General features: G+C 37.8%; 1 protein-coding gene across 2 annotated transcripts; it reads right to left on the minus strand.

Annotated features, from left to right (window-relative positions):
• Window positions 1-1247: 1247 nt before the first annotated feature.
• Window positions 1248-14409, minus strand: rb1cc1 (RB1-inducible coiled-coil 1). Of its 2 annotated transcripts, XM_054627162.1 has the most exons (23): window positions 14137-14408; window positions 12927-13051; window positions 12696-12822; window positions 12418-12588; window positions 12055-12257; window positions 11380-11794; window positions 11096-11266; window positions 10826-11010; window positions 10491-10677; window positions 9695-9776; window positions 9533-9597; window positions 9321-9424; window positions 8772-8898; window positions 6682-8609; window positions 6310-6496; window positions 5350-5458; window positions 4865-5159; window positions 3736-3787; window positions 3587-3634; window positions 3073-3131; window positions 2750-2877; window positions 2403-2473; window positions 1248-2144 (listed from the first exon to the last, which is right to left on the minus strand). In XM_054627162.1, the coding sequence occupies exons 2-23, from the start codon at window positions 12995-12997 to the stop codon at window positions 2067-2069; spliced, it is 4863 nt and encodes a 1620-aa protein (XP_054483137.1). In that variant the 5' UTR covers window positions 12998-13051; window positions 14137-14408; the 3' UTR covers window positions 1248-2066. The 2 variants fall into 2 exon arrangements, with proteins under 2 accessions (XP_054483137.1, XP_054483145.1); XM_054627170.1 differs by lacking the exon at window positions 3587-3634 and having other exon boundaries at window positions 14137-14409.
• Window positions 14410-19039: the final 4630 nt, after the last annotated feature.

Here is a 19039-nt window from a genome sequence, read left to right on the forward strand (position 1 = left end):
ATATATTTATAATTATTTGTATTTTTATGGCTTTCTATTTTCAATTTGTATTTGAATTTTTCTCATATTGACTTTGAAAAACAATGCGATCTATCTTTTAGTGCTACATTACAAAAAAAACAATTGCACATAAAACAACAAATGAACAGAGGTTTGTAACGTGTTTTCACAATTTTTACATTTCCTCATCATAAATCATAAACATAAAATCTTGTTTAAATAAATATTACAATGAGATTCAGACCTCACTGTCAGTTGCTTTGCATACAGTTTAACATCGGCTAGATTTATGATACTAAAGATCTGCAGTCGAGTGTTTATAGAAATAAGTTTGTCAGCCAGTCAAAGGCAGTTTTTATTGGTGGAACTAGCTTGCGACTACACATGGCAATATTAAATCCCATTCAGCCTGATGAGAGTGACTCCCAGCAGCACTGAGCTCAGTGGGGGGTTGTAAACATTTACACTAAGAGCCTGTCCAGTGCACATGGTTGGTGCTTGCCAGCCACCTCGGTATCGAATGTTGTGTTGCATATTTTGTCATTCAGGCCTGTCCCGAAATTGTAGGAATCACACCATCAATTTATGAAGGAGCCATCCAAATGTGACAACAGGCTTATGCTAAATGGAGAAAATAGAGCTAAACATTGTTAAAACACCCCTAGACCCACATGGTAGAGAGTGCTCGGCAGAGAGCTGCTATGCTCCCCGCTGTGAACTGGGAAAGTGATGTTGGTGGGCTTCCTTCTCCATGAGGGCCGCATCGTTCTTGGGCCCCGATTTGAAGCCTTTTTGAAGTCTGTTTCCTGCAGCAGCGTGCCAACATTAATGTTTCCACAAAAGCAAAAAAAAAAACGCTAAATCAAATGAATACACTATACTGTGCTATTCCACATTGACTCCTGAATCCCCCCAGAACGTTTTAAAAGCATCATTAAAAAAAAAAAGGGTTTTATCATATACGTTCTAAAATGTCACCAAGGTGTATTTTATATTTCATGATAATGAGATTTAATAAAATGGTTTCTCATTAGTTAATGCAGAAATCTCAGCAGGAGGGTGGTAAATTAGCAAATGTCTGCTGGCAGAAAATTAGTTTTCGTCAATGAATCGAGAAAACTTTTCCCCCTTTAATGATTATAAGGATGAGCGTCACTAGCATCATGTTTTTTTTTAGCATTACATATGATTCTCAAATATTGAACAACAATAATTTGCCCAAATAAAAACAGCAGAGTATGTCTTGGGATCAATCCTTTATTGTTTCAAAACTCTATCTTTTACAATACAGTCATTTATTGTTACATGTGTGATTTGATGGGTAATGTACAATGTCGTCCAATAATGAAACACAGTCACAAAGTTTTCCTTTCTACATATCAATATTCTATGATAGTGAGAAGTCTGTGCTGATATATTTACTTAGTTCTGACAGCTCGATTAACTTCCCTTTTCAAATCAACAAAAGCATCGTTTTTTTGAAAGTGCATTTCAAGGATTGCAAAGACGACTGTTTCCGTCAGTCATCCATAATGTACATGTTCAGTATAGACAGAGGGCCACACTGCTTTGTGAGTAACAAACAGCATTAACTACGTTTCCAACTACAACATTTATCTGGATAAGTAAATCAAAGAAAATATATCAATATGCATGCCATGAACATTCCTCCATAAACATTTATAATAAATGTATATTTTTATTTAATTATGCTGATAATGACAGTATTTTCCACAAAAGGACAAATGCTGATAATGAGAACTAATATTTAACATCCCAATTTTGTTCAATTTTACACACAGGTCAAATGGCGTGACGCCACAGTGTTTAGGGCATTGCCCTAATAAAGTTAATAGCATTGGTCCACAATAACAAATCTGGGTTTAAAAGAAAACAAAAATATGGTAGCAGGTGGGATATTAAACTGAAACCAAAAATAGCTTGATGACCATCTTATACTTCAAAATTTTTAAGGTCTTTCGATTTTCAAGTTATGAAATATGATGTGAAGTTCCTGTTCAAAAATTAAGCAATATAAATATACATTTTAGCTCATTACTTGGCTATTATACTTTTCTGTTCCATGGAACAGCTTTCACTCTGTAGAACTTGGTTCCTAAAGGAACCTTGAACCTGTTCTGTGCCTGGTGAAGGAAAGGAGACAAGGAGAGAAGGCTTTCATGAGACAAGATGGGTCAAATCGTTTCATAGGAGAATAAAAAAGCTTCACTGACATCAGAGAAATAAATCCAAACCATGTGTGGAAATTGTCACAAAAAATATAAGATTTCCAGAACCACACTTTAGATATGTCAGTATGTTGGTTCTTGCATATTCGTAAAGAGCACAAATAATAAAAAAAAAAAAAAAAACACTAAATAACTTATGGGTGAATTCAGTACCTTTTTCGCCTGGCAATATTCCTTCTCCATCACCTTTCCAAGAACCCACGGCCGTCTTGAGGTCCCTGAAGCTAAACAACAAAACGACTTGTTAAACACATACTCATTCAACACCCAGTAAACCACAAATAAATCCTTGTGTGTGTTTGTGTGTCACATGAAGCTTATAAAGAAATTTGTAGCAACAGTAATGCATCAACACGTTTTTTTGAGATCACGTCTACATACAGTTTCTGTTAATCCATGCATGCCTAACGTATGAAATCCAGTAAACTATCACTTTTACATAATGATTTCATCAGTAAATTTAAAAAAAAAGAACAAATGTCCAAACTACAGTTGCCGACCTGGTTTGAGGTCCAGTGCAGTGAGAGACTCTGAGTGGAGGAAGTAGAGGGTGGGGCCGACTGTGAAGAGGACGTAGTTGTCGTGCCTCTCATCCAGGATGATCAGAACCAAATCGCCTACCTGGAAACTGAAAAAAAAAAAGATGTATACATAAAAGGGATGATTACAAAGACTTCTGCAAACTAATACCATCAATAGACAACAAAATAATGTATTTATACAATAATGTGTTTAATTACACTTCATGTCATGATGGTCAGAGTTTTGTGTAAATAACAAATACAGCGAGGACATGTGTTCATTTATTTTTTCATCCACTTACTCTCTGATGGCGATTTTGTCCGAATGCCGTGACGACACAGACGACATGCTCTGAGACATCTACAGAGAGGAGGATTAGGGAAACGTTACATGTGTTACACTGAGGGGTTAGCAACACTGGGCATTGATGACTTCTAACATTTGTCTTATTGACATTTTGCAAGAAAGAGGCTTAGTAACTAGAATTAGCACTTATAACCTATTTACTTCATTACACTCTAATTTCAATGTTATCCTTTTTCTAAATCATGCAAATTCAGGCTTGATTCAAATTTTTTTTTTTAAAAACCCAAAGATATATTTTAAACTTTTTTATTAGAATATATGTTTGTTTTTTTTTGTTTTTTTTTTTAAGCATTTCAATAAAATTCATCTTAATGTCACTCTTTGTTAAAAAATCTTTTTTCTTCACTGAGCTCTTTGGCCTCCTGGGTCAGGATTTTACTCTTTGATGCTACTGCCACCCAGTGGAGCAGGTGTTACATAGCCCGTAGAGATAATGTTAAATAACTGACCAGTCTTTGACTGAGGCGCTTGTTTTCTTCTTCCTTCATGTGTAAAGTCTGAAACAATATATCAGATGGATTAAACAGATAGGAGACATCCAGAAAACAGCATCTTGAGCGCTCAAATGCGATGTGATTAATACAGAGTTTCTATTTACCCTCTCAAGTAAGAGTATCCGCTGTTTCTCCTCTGACATCAGGATGTTGTCACTACGAGAGAGAAAACAGATTAGTGATTGATATCCTCTGAAAACTGTAAAAAAAACAAAAACTATGTCTTGTGTAGAAAATGAAAATGAATCAACAAATGAATTGGTTCTCATTTCCTGTCTTGTAACTATTTAATATTTCTTTATCTTAATGATGATAAATGTAAAACTTACACTGTCTGATCCTAGCCTGTCTGCCTTCCTTCCTTCCTTCCTTCTCAAACGTCCTTTCTGTCCATCCATTTTTGGGATGTTTTACGTAATTTCCTTTTAAATTCTTCTTCAATAATGCAAAGTCCCATTCTGTAAGTGGCTGGCAACCAATTGTAATCAACATAATATTGTGCTTGAAAAAAAAAAATAAGGACAGGAATGTATCTAAACTCGTATTCCAATGAGGAAATAATCAAAAGTAAGGTAAATGTGTCACAGTTAATTTGGTGTGAAAACTCTTTTTTGTAATAGCACCATTGTTATGATGCAAAAACCTTTTCTTAACCTCTGAATTGACAAAGCATGTCTATATTCTTATTTTTCACTAGTTCTTCAGTGTTGGTAGGTGAAGGAAAATGACAAGGCAGCATAGAATTAGATGAAAACTGCACTGAAGATGAGGACTTATTGTTGTTATTCACTGACGTTCACCTGTGTTTAGATTTGATGGAGCTTAAAGACGTCTGTATTTGCATCAAAATCTTTAAAACCAAAGTCCAAAGGTGATTTGTAAAATTCAGACGTATAAGAAATAAAGATGTAAGAAAGATTGTGCGCTTTTCATCTACACAAATTTTACTCTCTGTGAACTGTCGAAACCCTCTCACCTAAAAAACTAACCAAGAAAATGAAAAGAAACATTTTTTGCTTCAGTGTCACATACTCGTAAACAGCTACTAAAACTTTGTCAACCTTGGTTCACATATAAGAAGTAGGGAAGTAGTAGGGACAAATACACTGGCTGGCACAATGCATGTAAATGTGTGTGTTGTTTCTTCTGTGTTTGTAAACTTCCATCAGGAGAAATCACAATCACCAAATTATAAACTATACCATAATATTTATTGGAGAAAAAGATGCTTACTGGACTGTCATCATGCTGGCTTCCACTGCTGAATCGACCTGTTCGTCATCTCCAATGGCCGCCACAGAGGCCAGTCTGTCGGTATCAGTCATGGGATCAGAGTAAAAAGCCCCGGCAACGGGCAGAGCTCGAGCTGCTGCTCCGCCGGCTTCTGTGAGGTCCTGAGCTGAGGGGTTAGGAGTGAAGAAGGCAGACGACACCAGCGCAGTGCTGCGCAGGCGGTTCAGCTCTTCTTCCAAGTTCTTCTTCTCCTGCATGACACTAGCTCGGTCCTCGGAGAGCGTCTCGATCAGAGCTGCAGTGAGTCAAGATAAATATGAAACACCGACAGGCACAACATGTCGAGTGGCAGTAAGTAAACCGTTTTTTAAGTACAATATCAACAAGATTACATTATCTTGTGTTAAAGCAATAACTTTTATTAAATATGAAAAGCTTGTTAAAAAAAACAGGTATTTTATTTAAAAAAAATAGTTTGGCCTCACCTTTGTCCTTCTCCTGCTGCTGGGTAACTTTCCTCCACTTCTCCGTTAGCTCATTGATGATCTGTTCTTTCTTCATCTTCTCTCGGGTTAGAACAGTGTTGAAATTAGTCTAGAAAAACCCAAAAAAGAAAAAAATCATTTTGCGTTTCAACAAGGTTAACAACCATTTTGGTCACAACAGGGAATTTATACCAAAAGCACAAATGATTAGAGAGGAGGCAGTTTTAATTGCTAAGTTCGAACAATGCAGATCAGCTTGCAGCCATGGGAGTTCTGCAATTGTTTTGTTGATTTTTAATGTTCTGTTTGACTTTTTTTTTGTTTCGCTTGTATTGTTCCACGTCTGATCTCTTCATCATTTATTATACCCAATAACTGAAAAACATATCAAATGAAATACAATTATGTGAGCTCAACTGATGTTTCAGATTACAGTAAATTCAGCTTGATTATGTAATATTTTGTGCAAAACACAAGTCTTAATAGCTTAAACTATGATGGGTGGTGCGGTATCTCCATAACAGAGATATAGAGACAAATCATCACAATGAATTAAATAATACAAAATTGACGACTGAAAGCAGCAAGTGAGCTATTTATAAATAAAATCTTTCTGCTGCCACTTGGGGATCTTTTGGTGTAAAGCGACCCGACAGACAAATGAATGAAATATTGATCTGTTGGTGTGTAAAGCTTTACTTGTAATTGAATGGAAGTTGCAGATAGTGACATAGTCAATACCTATTAAACATTTAAGGTTTCACAAATGAAGTACTCACTTAGGTAAGCATCCACACTACACAACACGCACTTATATTCAAGCAGTCCACATATTAAATGTCATTAATCATGTCAGCAACCTTCAGTAAATAGTCAAGGATAGATTTAGTAATTACCCAACTTCAACATTATAAAAACACATCACTTTTTTTGTTTTTTTTACAACCCTAAAAAACAAACCTGCTGCTCTGCGATTAGTGATGTCTTGAGGTTCTGCATCTCCTCGTTCTTCTTTTTCTCCAGGAGCTCCAACTGGGACTGCAGGCAGGCCCTCTCCTGCTGCAGCCGCTCTTGTAGCGCCGAGTCCAGAGACAGAGGTGCTCCGGCATCTGCACGCCCCTCGGCACGCAGCGACAACCCTTCATCACTGAGAGGCACACAATCAAGTTTAATGCTGGCAAAGAGAAACACATTATGTGGACTTACAAGCACACACACGGAGAAAAAAACCCCCCACATACATTTAAACAAACTAGATTCAGGTTAACTTCATTTAGAATCAGGCTACAAAACACAAAAGCTAGACGTCTACCACTGTGATCAAACCTTTACCTTTTTGAGGATTGTCTCCCATGAAGCTCATCCTCAAGTTGTCTAATTTTGTCTAACAGTCTCTTCTCCACGTCCTCCTTCTGCTGCTCCAACTCCTTAAAAGCATCTGGTGATACAACCTCAGAGGCCACCTCTTTTTCTGAATCTCTCTCGGTTAATTCTCTGTCCTGCTCTATTTTTTTGGAGAGCAGGTCATTTTCTGCCTGCATATTGCTGACAACAGTCCTCAATTCCTCCTCCCGTTCCTGGAAACACCTGAACTGCTTCTCATTTTCTTCCTTTAGAGCAGCCGCTTGCTGGTCAAAAGCCTGCTTGAGTTCCTGTTGCTGCTCGGCGTGGTTCTTGTCGGCTTCCTGGGCTTGCCGCTGCAGAGAGGCGAGCTCGTTCCGCAACAAAATAATCTCCTCCTCGTGTGTGTCCACCAGCTCGGAGATGCAGTGGTCCTTCTCGATCCTCATGAGACTCCTCAGCTCTGCGAGGTCCACTTCATACTCCTCATTTTTTACGTCAAGCCGTTTTTTGATATCTGCCAGCTCTTCGTTGAGGACTTTGGTCGCGGCGTCTACCTCGGACTTCACAGCCTCGACCTGCTGCATCTTGGCCTCCTCGAGTAAGATCTTCATCTCTTCCGTCTCCGACTCTTTGAGGGCTAACTCCACCTCCACTTTGCAGCGGAGCTCTGCGAGCTCAGTCATACGAGCCTCCATGTCCGTAATTTGGCTGTCCTTCTCTTTAATTGCAGTGGCGTGTTCTTCAGCTGCCTCACTTAACTTTGCACTATTTTCTGCAGCCTGATTTTCCAGAGCCTCCTGGTTATCCTTAGTGAGGATCTCCACTTTCGCTGCATGTTCCTGCTTCATTTTGTCCTCCATCTCCTTTAGGTGAGACTGCTCAGCAACTTCCAACTCCTGCCGGATCTTCTGCTGGCCTCGTTCAATCTCAAAGTGCAGATTCTCAAGCTGGCTGGTCAGAGAGTCTCTTGAAGCTGAGAGCGTCTTGATCTCTTCGGTTTGATCGCTCATCATCTGCTCCAGGTTTTTGATCCTTTCCGTCTGGCTACTCTCCGTTTCAGCCATTCGCTCTTTCTCATTCTCGAGCTGAGTGAGTTCTTTCTCTTTGCGCTCCATGAGCCCCTCCAGCTCCAGCATAGCGTGCTGGACGTCTCTGACAATATTCTGGTTTACTTGGTTTTCCTCCGTTAGTGTTTGAACCTGCTTCTCCTGCTCTTGCCGAGCGGAGAGAAGCTCACTTTGATGCTGCTCCTTTAGTTGCTGTTTCTGGGTTTGGCAGATGTTGTCCACAACGTTGCTCACCTCTGTGGTCAAATTTCTCAAAACAAAGCCAAAGTCATGTTGTTCTTTTAATACCATGCCTCTCAAGTGATAGAGGTCATCCTTTACACTTCTGAAGTTTGAATGGGACTCCTCTGCAGCAGATCGGTACTTATCGATCACTTGTTTTAGCACGGTGATCCGTGAGTTCTCCCTCTCTAGTATTGTGGTATCCTGCATGCGCTTGTTGTCAATAGCGTTAATGACTGAAGAATACAGCGACTCCACCATCATTTCAGGGCTAATGGGGTCACTCATGGGGTTGGGAGAGATCAAGTGCTCTTCGATCACAAACTCGTTGACAGCAGACATGAAGTCAGATTCAGGGCTCTCTACTAGAGAATCCAAGTCGAGGGAGCCCTGCTGCAGGACCGGGTCCATGTTCGGGTGGCCGATAGTTTCAAAGTCAAATGTTTGCGCGTCTATGCTGTCTGGGGAAAGATCCTCTAGCGGTGCTGGGATGGGAACATGTAGTGGCTGGCAGCTGGGTCCCTGCAGGTTGAGAGAGGACGGGGTTTTGGGGGACCTCGGCGTTGTGGTCCCGGGCATGCTTCCGCACTGTGTGGCAAACATGCTTGATCTCTGACTGAAGGATATCTGCAAAGACAGAACAGATACAGGGAGAGAAGATAAATACTTACTACATAAATATAAGAGAAAAGCTAACGCATACTATTTATCTTTTACCAGAAACCAGCATAACTACATATGTTCCTACTTAATAACACAAATGAAGGTTGTTAATCAAGCGGTCTTTACCCTTTGTTCACTGAGCAGGTCGGTAATAGTTTGAGACATCTCGTCCACGCTCTGTGCGGCTTGGACCAGCTGGTGAAGCGTCTCTACGTGGCGATTTAAGGGCTCGAAGTCACACATTGTGGGAACCCTGCAGAAAAAAATATATATATATATTAGGAACAACTTTGAAATTTTCTTTGAGTAAAAAAAATCTATTGCAGAGGTCTGCACGAGTCAGGACAATTTCCACACCAGAGGATCAGGCTCCAAAACAATCAACGTTTCATAAATAAGTTAATTTAGAGCTTTGACATCAACCTAATAGAAAAAAATCTGCATGTCTCTTGTATGTTATGTACAGTCTTACACACTGCTGTATGTTCTGTTAATTGTCTATTAATTTGATTAAGAAATGGACAAAAACTTCCTAAAATGATAGTTCTGGTAGCACTACATAAACTGATCAGGTCGTATCTAAAACAATTACTTCCTGTAAGTCGCTTTGGATAAAAGCGTCTGCTAAATGACTGTAATGTAATGTAATTTCAATAACTGGGGACTGTGACTTACATAAGGAACGGCTGCACCTCTAAAGGACAACAAGATTTCAAGTACTGCAGGTCGTCAAGTGAGATGTCTGGAAGTTCGTCATCAAACCTTCTGGGCTTTCGTGTCTATAAACAATAATAAAAAGAGCAAAAGAAGAGACTCCTTAAAATACAGTTCAAATAATAAACACATGAATAGCAACTTGGTCAAAATGCTGTTAAATTGTAACTTACACAAAATGATGTCGGAGGCCATGAATCGAGTCCTCTAAACAAACGATTTCTGAGGAAAGACTTCCCTGAAAGGAAATAAGTAAATATATCAAAACTCTGACCTTAGTTTGGATTTATGTGTTATTTCAAAAAGCACATTGTGAGTTTTCAAAAGACACTCACTGAAGAGTTTCCCAAAGGATTCCCTTTTGAACTTCTCCGCCTCGTACAGTCGTTTCCCGTCCTTCACAAGTGCATAAGCCCACTGAAAAGAAGGACATTAAGGATTTTACAACAACAAAGTCATAATCAATGTCCACTTTAGATGCAACAGGAGTGGCTTCCTGTTGCGTCGGCTCCGGTGAAAAAGCTAAGTCAGCTCAATAGAAGACGACAAATATGAGGAAAATCAATTATTTATTTCCCACTCTTACTGTGCATTTACACACAGCAATACAATGAGGAAGGACAGCAGTTATTCTAAGTTTATTAATTATACTTTTATTATACAATTTAAAAGGGCCGATAAAGTTTAAGACTTATTCTAATGCAATGGGAGCGCCCACTAATAGTGCAACTCCCAAACCACACAGCCTCCTTGTCATTCATGGGTTGGCTAAATAGGATGTCTCACATGAAAGGGCATCAAGAACAGTTTTGGTTGGAAATTATACAGAACTGCAATGGCAGTTTTTTTTGCCAGCTCGGACACCTGTTTTCATAGTTTGGAACATTTCCTGCTTTGGGAAAGTTTGATACCGCAGAGTAAACCCACTGAAAAACAAGTATTCCCTCCAACACATAAAAATAAATGAACAAAGACAAAAATAGCTTAAAATTACCTTAATTGTCAGGCAACAGCAAACAACATAATAGGCTGTTCTCTCGTCATTGTAGTGGTGAGACAAAAGAGCTCACCTCTTTGAACGACTGTGTCTGAAAGAACGATCACTGTCCAATGACGGCGTTTAGCACTGACCTCTCTGTAGTGACGCATAAACATTTTTCGCCTGACGACTTCAACCACCGCCAAGCAGTACATCTGGGGCACGGTGCTGAGGGCCTCCACCACCCGCACTCGTTCTATGAGCTCCGTCAGAAGTCTGAGTAGAGCCTGAAGCTTCTCCCCGTCCTGGTCTGCATGAAGCATCACGTAGCAGCACCATCTAATGAAAAATGATTAGCACTGTTAAAGACGCAGACATGATTCACTTGCCTTTTTGATTTTTAAAACCAGTAAGCCTAAATGTAGTTATGTGCAGAAAGCACTGAGCTATTCAACAAGAATGGGGAAGAAGTGGTTTTCAGTTTTACTTGAGTCTGACTTGAAGGTTGTTTGCAAGTTCTTGTTTGGCAGTGGTGCACTTCTTTTTGATGTCTAGTAGCTTCCTGTGGTTGTTGAGCATGATCATCAGCTGGTTGGTGTGACTCAGACACAAGTCAGGCAGAACAGATGTATCCTTCAGGTTTTCAGCCCGCTTCTGATTGGCCAGAAATCCCTGCAAAGAGATAATAAGTGAGCCCGTTATGAAACATGGAATGACATTGGTCATTTTATAGTGTTTATCTCTTACTTTACGTTACCTGAGCAAGTTCTTTCTGTTCATTCACTAACTTCTTACAGCTTGCAATCATTTGGTCGAGAGCATACAACCGGTCCTCAAGCCCCTTGATGGCTTTCATGTTTTGATTATCTAGCTTGGCAATTGTGTCGCGACAATCTGTCAGGAAGGGTTGAATAATCCGAGGGTCGAGCTGAAAGAAACAAGATTCCAGTAAAGACTTGTGGTATTTTCAACCACAAGTTAGGATTCTAAATTTAGAACACTATTTTGACATTGTCTATTCACACATCATCTGTGACTCACCCTATTGATGGAGTCAAAGCATTTCCTCACAACCGATTCCACATCATTGGGTCGGTCTTGCACATTGATCCAGTCTAATAGTGTGACGTTGAAGCAGGACGGGTTGGCGAACTCTTGAGCGTCGTCATCTAGTAGTGCGGCTCTCAGCCCACCGCTGTCAGTCATTTCGTTTGTTTCCTGGTTGCCAGGTGGCTCACATGTGGCGGTCCCCGGAGCAGAGCAGGATGCCGATGACTTGGAGGGCCTCTGTGCATCGGTAGCGCAGCGCACAGAGTCGGTGGATTTTTCTTCTTCCGTCTCATCTGAATCCTTTCCTGGGGTTGAGCATGACCTCTCCATGGTCTCTCTGTAGCTGTGTCTTGTCAAGCACTCCAGCAGGGGTATCCTCGCCATCACAGAAACCGATGTTCCTAACCTGCAATCAAAGACGTGGTCATTAAGACATCAAGTTCATCAGGCTCATTTCCTTTTGGCAGAAATACGTTGTATATTGGATTTTTATTTAATGTTATTTCAGCTATTTAATTGAGCTAAGACTGTGATTGAATAAGTCTGAATAGTTACCATGTCAACCGAGGCAACATGCAGTAATTACTAAGCATACAGCACTTTGTATTTCAAGTTCAAAATTACAGGATAAGTATGAAATAGCATGTTCTCTGTGCCAACACTTACTTTGAGAGTTTAACTTTAATTGCCTCCAAGTCACGTTGGTAGTTTATGTATGACATGTCAAATTTCACGAGCAACTTTTGATAAGACAGAGTGCAGTCGTCCAGATTGGCCATAATGGCGGCCCAGCCTTGGTGTTGAAGGTGTTCATCATGAACCAATCGTTCACAGAAAGAGCAAAGTTTCTTGGCAACTTCAAACATTTCCTGCACAAGAAAAAAACAACAACAGTTAGGACAAACTAGGAAAATAACAGTCAATGGTTTGGATACAATGATTTTATGAGTTCATCTTCTGCATGTGACAAGGCACACATCCCAAACAATGAAAGGCAGCTTTAGAAATGTAAAATAAATAGATAACTACCAGAGCAAGTTGTGTTCGCGAGGCAACAGTGTGAAAGACAGCTGGCATCAGTAGAGACTCCTCTACTTTAACCTGAATCTCACTCTCAATCGAGAAGGTGGTTTTGGGGATCGTTGGATCCCGGTCACACAAGATCATCTCTTTGTTGAACAGGAATATGGGGTTGGTTTCCTAAAGATCAACAGTCAAACGTTAGTAATGTTGGTCACAAATGCAAACAGTATATATATATATATCTTTAAGGCACATAAAACACACACTAATAAATTTAAACTTACAGTGCCAGCACTGTAGCTGCAGACACGCCTCTCTGCAGCCATACATTCCCCTCCATTGACAACAAGGACTTGATGTTGAACTGCAATCTTATATTTGGCTTGGATGGCATGTTTAAGCTCCAGTACACTGAAACAAAAAGGAAGATATACATTTAAATATATACTTGACAACAGCCAAGATATTCTGACCACTATTTGTCCCCAATATTGGTAAAACGCCAAGTTTCTTACGATTGGACAGCAAGGTCAGTGTCAAATGTCAGTGTGCTGCCATTGTTGACCTGGAACACATACAACTTCATGTTGAATCTCCCAGAGTGCTTCCTGTTTGCCTATCGTGGTCATTCAAGGCCACCCTGTGTGGAAAAAAAACAACATGAACATTAAATACCCTGAGCCTTCCACTTAGCACTTATTGTATTCATATTAGTTTGTTATTGTATTCGTATTAGTTTGTTATTGTATTCGTATTAGTTTGTTGCACTTATTGTATTCGTATTAGTTTGTTATTGTATTCGTATTAGTTTGTTGCACTTATTGTATTCGTATTAGTTTGTTATTGTATTCGTATTAGTTTGTTATTGTATTCGTATTAGTTTGTTGCACTTATTGTATTCGTATTAGTTTGTTGCACTTATTATAAGATAAGATAAGATAATCCTTTATTAGTCCTGCAGCGGGGAAATATGCAGACTAAACTAATTCGTATTAGTTTGTTTCTGTACTTTTGCTCTGGTTTATGCTTTTAGATGCTTGTTTAAGAAAGGAGATGCACTTATGACTTCTGGTGACTAGTAGTTCTCTTCATACCTATGTTGAATACACTTATTGTAAGTCACATTTGGATAAAAGCGTCTGCTAAATGACTGTAATGTCATGAGATATTTAATAATCTTTACATTTGAGTAAGTTTCTTTAATATCATTAAATGAGTTCACACCACCACATGTGTTGTATTTATACATATATAGAGTCATATATATATATATATATGATCATAAGTAAGGGTGTTCTCATGGTGCATCTTCAGGTCATTAATAACAACATGTCATCACGTGTGTGTACTGTAACCAGCTGAGTCATCACATGTGAGACGTCACCATGATGTAACACAAAGACAAACTTTCAAAAAGGTTACCAGGGTAACTCAGAACCGTTGACGTAACTCAGAACCGTTGACGTTCGAACGCGCTTAGAACTCTGGCACCTGACTTGACCGTTGAGGCCTCCAGTTCGCCATGGTTACAGGAGGGGGATGAGGAGGAGGGGGGGCTGCTAACAGGCTAGCTGGCTACTAGCTAACACAGCTGTCAGGCTAGCGTATTTCTAACGTCGATGAATCTGACAAACGTAATTAGAATACCCCACAAATATATAATTATATTGTTATAAGGATGAGAATCCACACTGAGTTAATAATACACGGTTTCATTGGGCTCACCTCACTTTGCTCGCATCTCCCTGTCCTCGGCTCTTCCACCTCGTCTAGCTAACAAGCTAGCAACCGAGCTAGCTAGCTAGCTAACGAGTTTTAGCATGGCATGCATAGAGCTAGCTTAGTTAGCCGACGTCAGCTAGACTATGAGAGCTGAGGAGCATGGCCGGTTGCACACATTAAACACATTGCTGTCGGGGGGAAAAAGAAATGTCCAAATGTGGTAAACTGCAGCCGATGTGATGTCACACACGGGCTGAGCAGCAGTTGTTAGCTAGCGACGCTACCAGCCGCTCGCTCTGTTGTGTTGTTGTCATCTGCTGGTGGGCAGTTCATGGACGATCCGCTCAAATGAGAACCAACCCACAGCCGATGAGATGAGATGAGATGACATGAGATGAGATGAGATGAGATGAGATGATCCTTAATTAATTTACAGGATTACAGCAGACAAGAAAAAATGTTTTTATTATAAATAAGTAATAAAAGTACTAAACAGGAAAGAATTATTAAATAAATAAAACCATAAAATCCACAATAACTAAAATATATTGAATAATAATAATTTATATTATTTTGAAAGTTAAAATGTGGATAGAATAATCCTTAATTAATTAATTAATTAATTAATTAATTAATAGGATTACAGCAGACAAGAGACATTGTGGAAAAAAACGTTATTATAAATAAGTAATAAAAGTACTAAACAGGAAAGAATTATTAAATAAGTAATTTAAAAAAAAAAAAATAGAATAAAATCCACAATAATTAAAAAATATTGAATAATAATAATTTATATTATTTTGAAAGTTAAAATGTGGACCTTTTGTGCTGGATAAAATAATCCTTAATTAATTAATTAATTAATTAATTAATTAATAGGATTACAGCAGACAAGAGACATTGTGAAAAAAATGTTTTAATTATAAATAAGTAATAAAAGTACTAAACAGGAAAGAATTATTAAATAAGTAAAAATAAAATAAAATCCACAATAACTAAAAAATATTGAATATACAGACAGAGTAATTATAGTAAATATAATAATAATTTATATTATTTTGAAAGTTAAAATGTGGACCTTTTGTGCTGGATAAAATAATCCTTAATTAATTAATTAATAGGATTACAGCAGACAAGAGACATTGTGAAAAAAATGTTTTTATTATAAATAAGTAATAAAAGTACTAAACAGGAAAGAATTATTAAATAAGTAAAAATAAAATCCCCAATAACTAAAAAATATTGAATAATAATAATTTATATTTTTTTGAAAGTTAAAATGTGGACCTTTTGTGCTGGATAAAATAATCCTTAATGAATGAATTAATTCATTCATTAATAGGATTACAGCAGACAAGATACATTGTAAAACTTTTTTTTATTATAAATAAGTAATAAAAGTACTAAACAGGAAATAATTATTAAATAAGTATAAATTTTATAAAATAAAATCCACAATAACTAAAAAATATTGAATATACAGACAGTAAATAGCAAATATAGGCGACTGCTTTTTATATTAAAATGTGTACCTTTTGTGCTGGATTCATATGCTTATTCATATTTTAAATATATCATTATTTTACCAGGTGACACCAAAGAAAAAATAACTTATCCAAATGGTTTTGTCGTCTACATGTGTCAAATTTCTTCATTATTAGATTTGCATGTAACGTTAGCTATCATAAAGGGATTGTTCATCTTAACTGTTCTGCTTCATTCATTATGGATACATTTAATTATTTAATTATAGTTGATAGCAGATATTTATTTATTCACTTATTCTAACACAACATCCAGTTTTAAATCAAGTCCGTATAAACAGTCTCTCATAAGCATGAAATGCAGAGATAGTATCAGATATAATCTATACTTTACATGTTCCGTGTTTTTATTTATACAGTTATATTCTTTATCTATTATATTTTTTGTGCTCTATAAACCTACTGGGATCAATAAAGTAAATTAACAAATAAAAATGTTCGTCCCAGTGAATAGGTTCAAAAGATTCAGCTCCTACAAAAGTATTGAATTCCCCATCAGCATATTCGTTCGTCACTGTACTTTTCCAGGTGTATTCTGGGAAAATAACAGAAAAAAAACCATGTCGATGTTTTGCTGCAACATGAGAAGGGGTGTGGTTAATGTAAGTCTGCAGTGTGTGGATGATCCTAGTCTGCTGCAGAGAGGAGCTAGTTTAGGAGCTGTGGCTTGCTTTAGTGTATTCTATTAAACTAAAACATTTCATTGACATTTATATTCTTGACAGGGCATCATTTTAGTGGATTAAGACACATTATTTTAAGAAAGGGAATATATTCTTAACTGTAAAATATATATATATAAAAAAAACAACACCCTTTCAAAGTTACACCAACTTATTTTAAATTACTTTTATTAATCTGAAAAACACAGACATTAATGCAACCAGTAATCTTTGACATCAAGCCAAACAAACAATCAATACAGTTTTATCCACAAGTATTTATATTTTATTGTGCCTTAATTATTACAGACCACAACCGACAGACTGCTGTAAATTATCCCCAATTTTTAAATCCCAGCCTGAATGCTTTTAAGAAAGCCCAAATACCAATTAGATTAATAACTCTCCAAATGCCTTGAAGTCATAAATTAATGAATAATTTATGTCACTACTCCCCAATGTCTTTAGGGCTGAATTTAATGTGTTCTTGTAGGGAAGGTAATCTCTATAGATTATGAATATGAACATCATGTATTTAAATGGACAAATCTATACCACATGAGTCCGATTATTAAAATGATGCCTAGCTCCACTACCTGTAAGTCATGTACAGTGTACAGAATAACCTTTTATTGAGAAGGTATGATTTGTGTTGGACAAACTCTAAAATCCCGAACCCAAACTGCATGATCATTTCTGTTACAATTTTGTCTATTTATTAATTCTCATTTAGGTTAGTTACCCTTTAATCATTGTAATATTCTATAATACAAACTCCCCCTAGAGGTCACTGGAGCGCAATCACCTAATAACCCAAACACATGAAACGGATTCAAATGGATATTTCCTTTTTCTTTCTCTTCTTATCACCTCTCAATCCATCATCTTGCAACAAAAAGTATCATATTTGTCTTTCTACAGTGAACTCTGGTACAGTACACAAAGTCACTGTACACGTTAGAAATGAACCTCATGTTGTAACATGTGCAGCAGTCCAACAGTGTAAATAGGAAGCAGCTCTTTACGAGGATCAGGGTTCAAATCCCTGCCATTGTGCTGTTCTGTACCACTCCTATTTACTGGTGCAAATGAAGAAATCATTTCCATATGGGATTGATTTAACCTTCTCAAACTGAACTTGCACATTTGATGGAGGTGACTAATCACCAAAATGAGACATTGTTAAACACCAAATTCGGACAAATTGAATATATAACATAGTAAATGGGCTATGCATGAATAAATATGTATTCCTTTGGTTGCCAAAAAGTCATTCTCAGACACAGAAACTATCAGTATCTTATCTTACAAAGTGATTTGTCAGTTGGATCCCAGTGAGGTCTGACCCTCTTTTAAACCTCCAACAACTGAGAGGTAAGGTATCGTTTTCTGAAACAATAAGGTTTAAAATCCTGTTTGTAAGCAATTCTCATAAATTAGCAGAAGTCATGACATATGGAGGCAACAAAACATCATTAGGTTTGAGTTTTTGTAGCTTTAAAAGAGGCTGCAGAGTCTCCAGGAGCAGAAACAACAACACTGGGGTCACAATGAGCTTATTGTTTCCCCCCTGCAGGTCAAACATGTTGTGTTGCCAAGCTTTGTTTAAACCTGAAGAACCTCTCTTTACATTCTGGTTAAGATCTCAAGATTAACAAGGGTGACAGCGTTAACAAAGCATCGCATCGAGCATATGGGAATATTCTGTGATCTGTTAGTGAGACTGTGGTTGTTTCGAAGGGGCTTTTGTAAATGTTTTTCTACTAAATGTGTTAAAAGTGCTATTTTAGATAAGGATATTTTGCTTTTGTTATAGAGTCCAATAATCCCTAAAATTTCACAAAATGTCTCAGCTCATTGTTGATGTTTTAGAATCGGCTGTGAAATGTGTTGAGTTTCAAAACATCTGTGTGAGCTTTTAGTCACGATGAAAAAATGTATTCTTCTTACGAACAAAACCGTGACATTGAAAGACTTGACAACACATCGATATCAAGCAGTAATTTGTTCCCAGGTCTGCTGAAACCGAAGGCTTTTATTTATTGGAAGTGAAAAAGAACCACGAGCCATCTGTAAGCAGTTCTGAAATTATTTGTTTTTCTTTGCTGAAAATACACGCCTTTAAAGTGTGTTTGGTAAGAGGGTGACCTTGTTTCGTTTGTTCAGTGTGTTCGAAATGGTTTAATAACTGGATCCTGAGCAATAGCAAAAGAGTGAAGAGCTCTGCGAAACCAGCCGGCGAGGTCACTGCCCTGATCCAGGCACAGCGATCTGAAATCTCAGAGGAGGCCTGTGGCTCTGTGTTCTGCACCGCTCACATCCTTAGATGGTAGTTTAAGCGGAGGTGTCTGGATGGCACGCTGGAGGCCCTCAATATAAGAGAGAATTAATAAGGTATCATCTCTCCCTTCTGCAGTTAGTTCAGTTTGCTCATGAAATGATGTCTCTTATGCAAGTTTGCCTCGAGAAATCAATGCATTTTTGCCGTTTTATTAAGCAGCCGATGCCGTCTTTGCTCTCATAAATGAATGTTTGACAGGTGTATGATGTTTGTAATCTGTAATTTGCCTTTTATTGTTTATTTTAAACCCCATTTGAAAGACCTATGAGAAGTAAGAGACAGATATTCAGAGTTTTTTCTCATCTAGACTTTAAAGACCAATTTTAACAGAATTGCCGTCTGTTAAACTGAAGAACCTG

Source organism: Anoplopoma fimbria, chromosome 3 (genome assembly GCF_027596085.1).
Source record: "Anoplopoma fimbria isolate UVic2021 breed Golden Eagle Sablefish chromosome 3, Afim_UVic_2022, whole genome shotgun sequence".
Lineage (NCBI taxonomy): Eukaryota > Metazoa > Chordata > Actinopteri > Perciformes > Anoplopomatidae > Anoplopoma > Anoplopoma fimbria.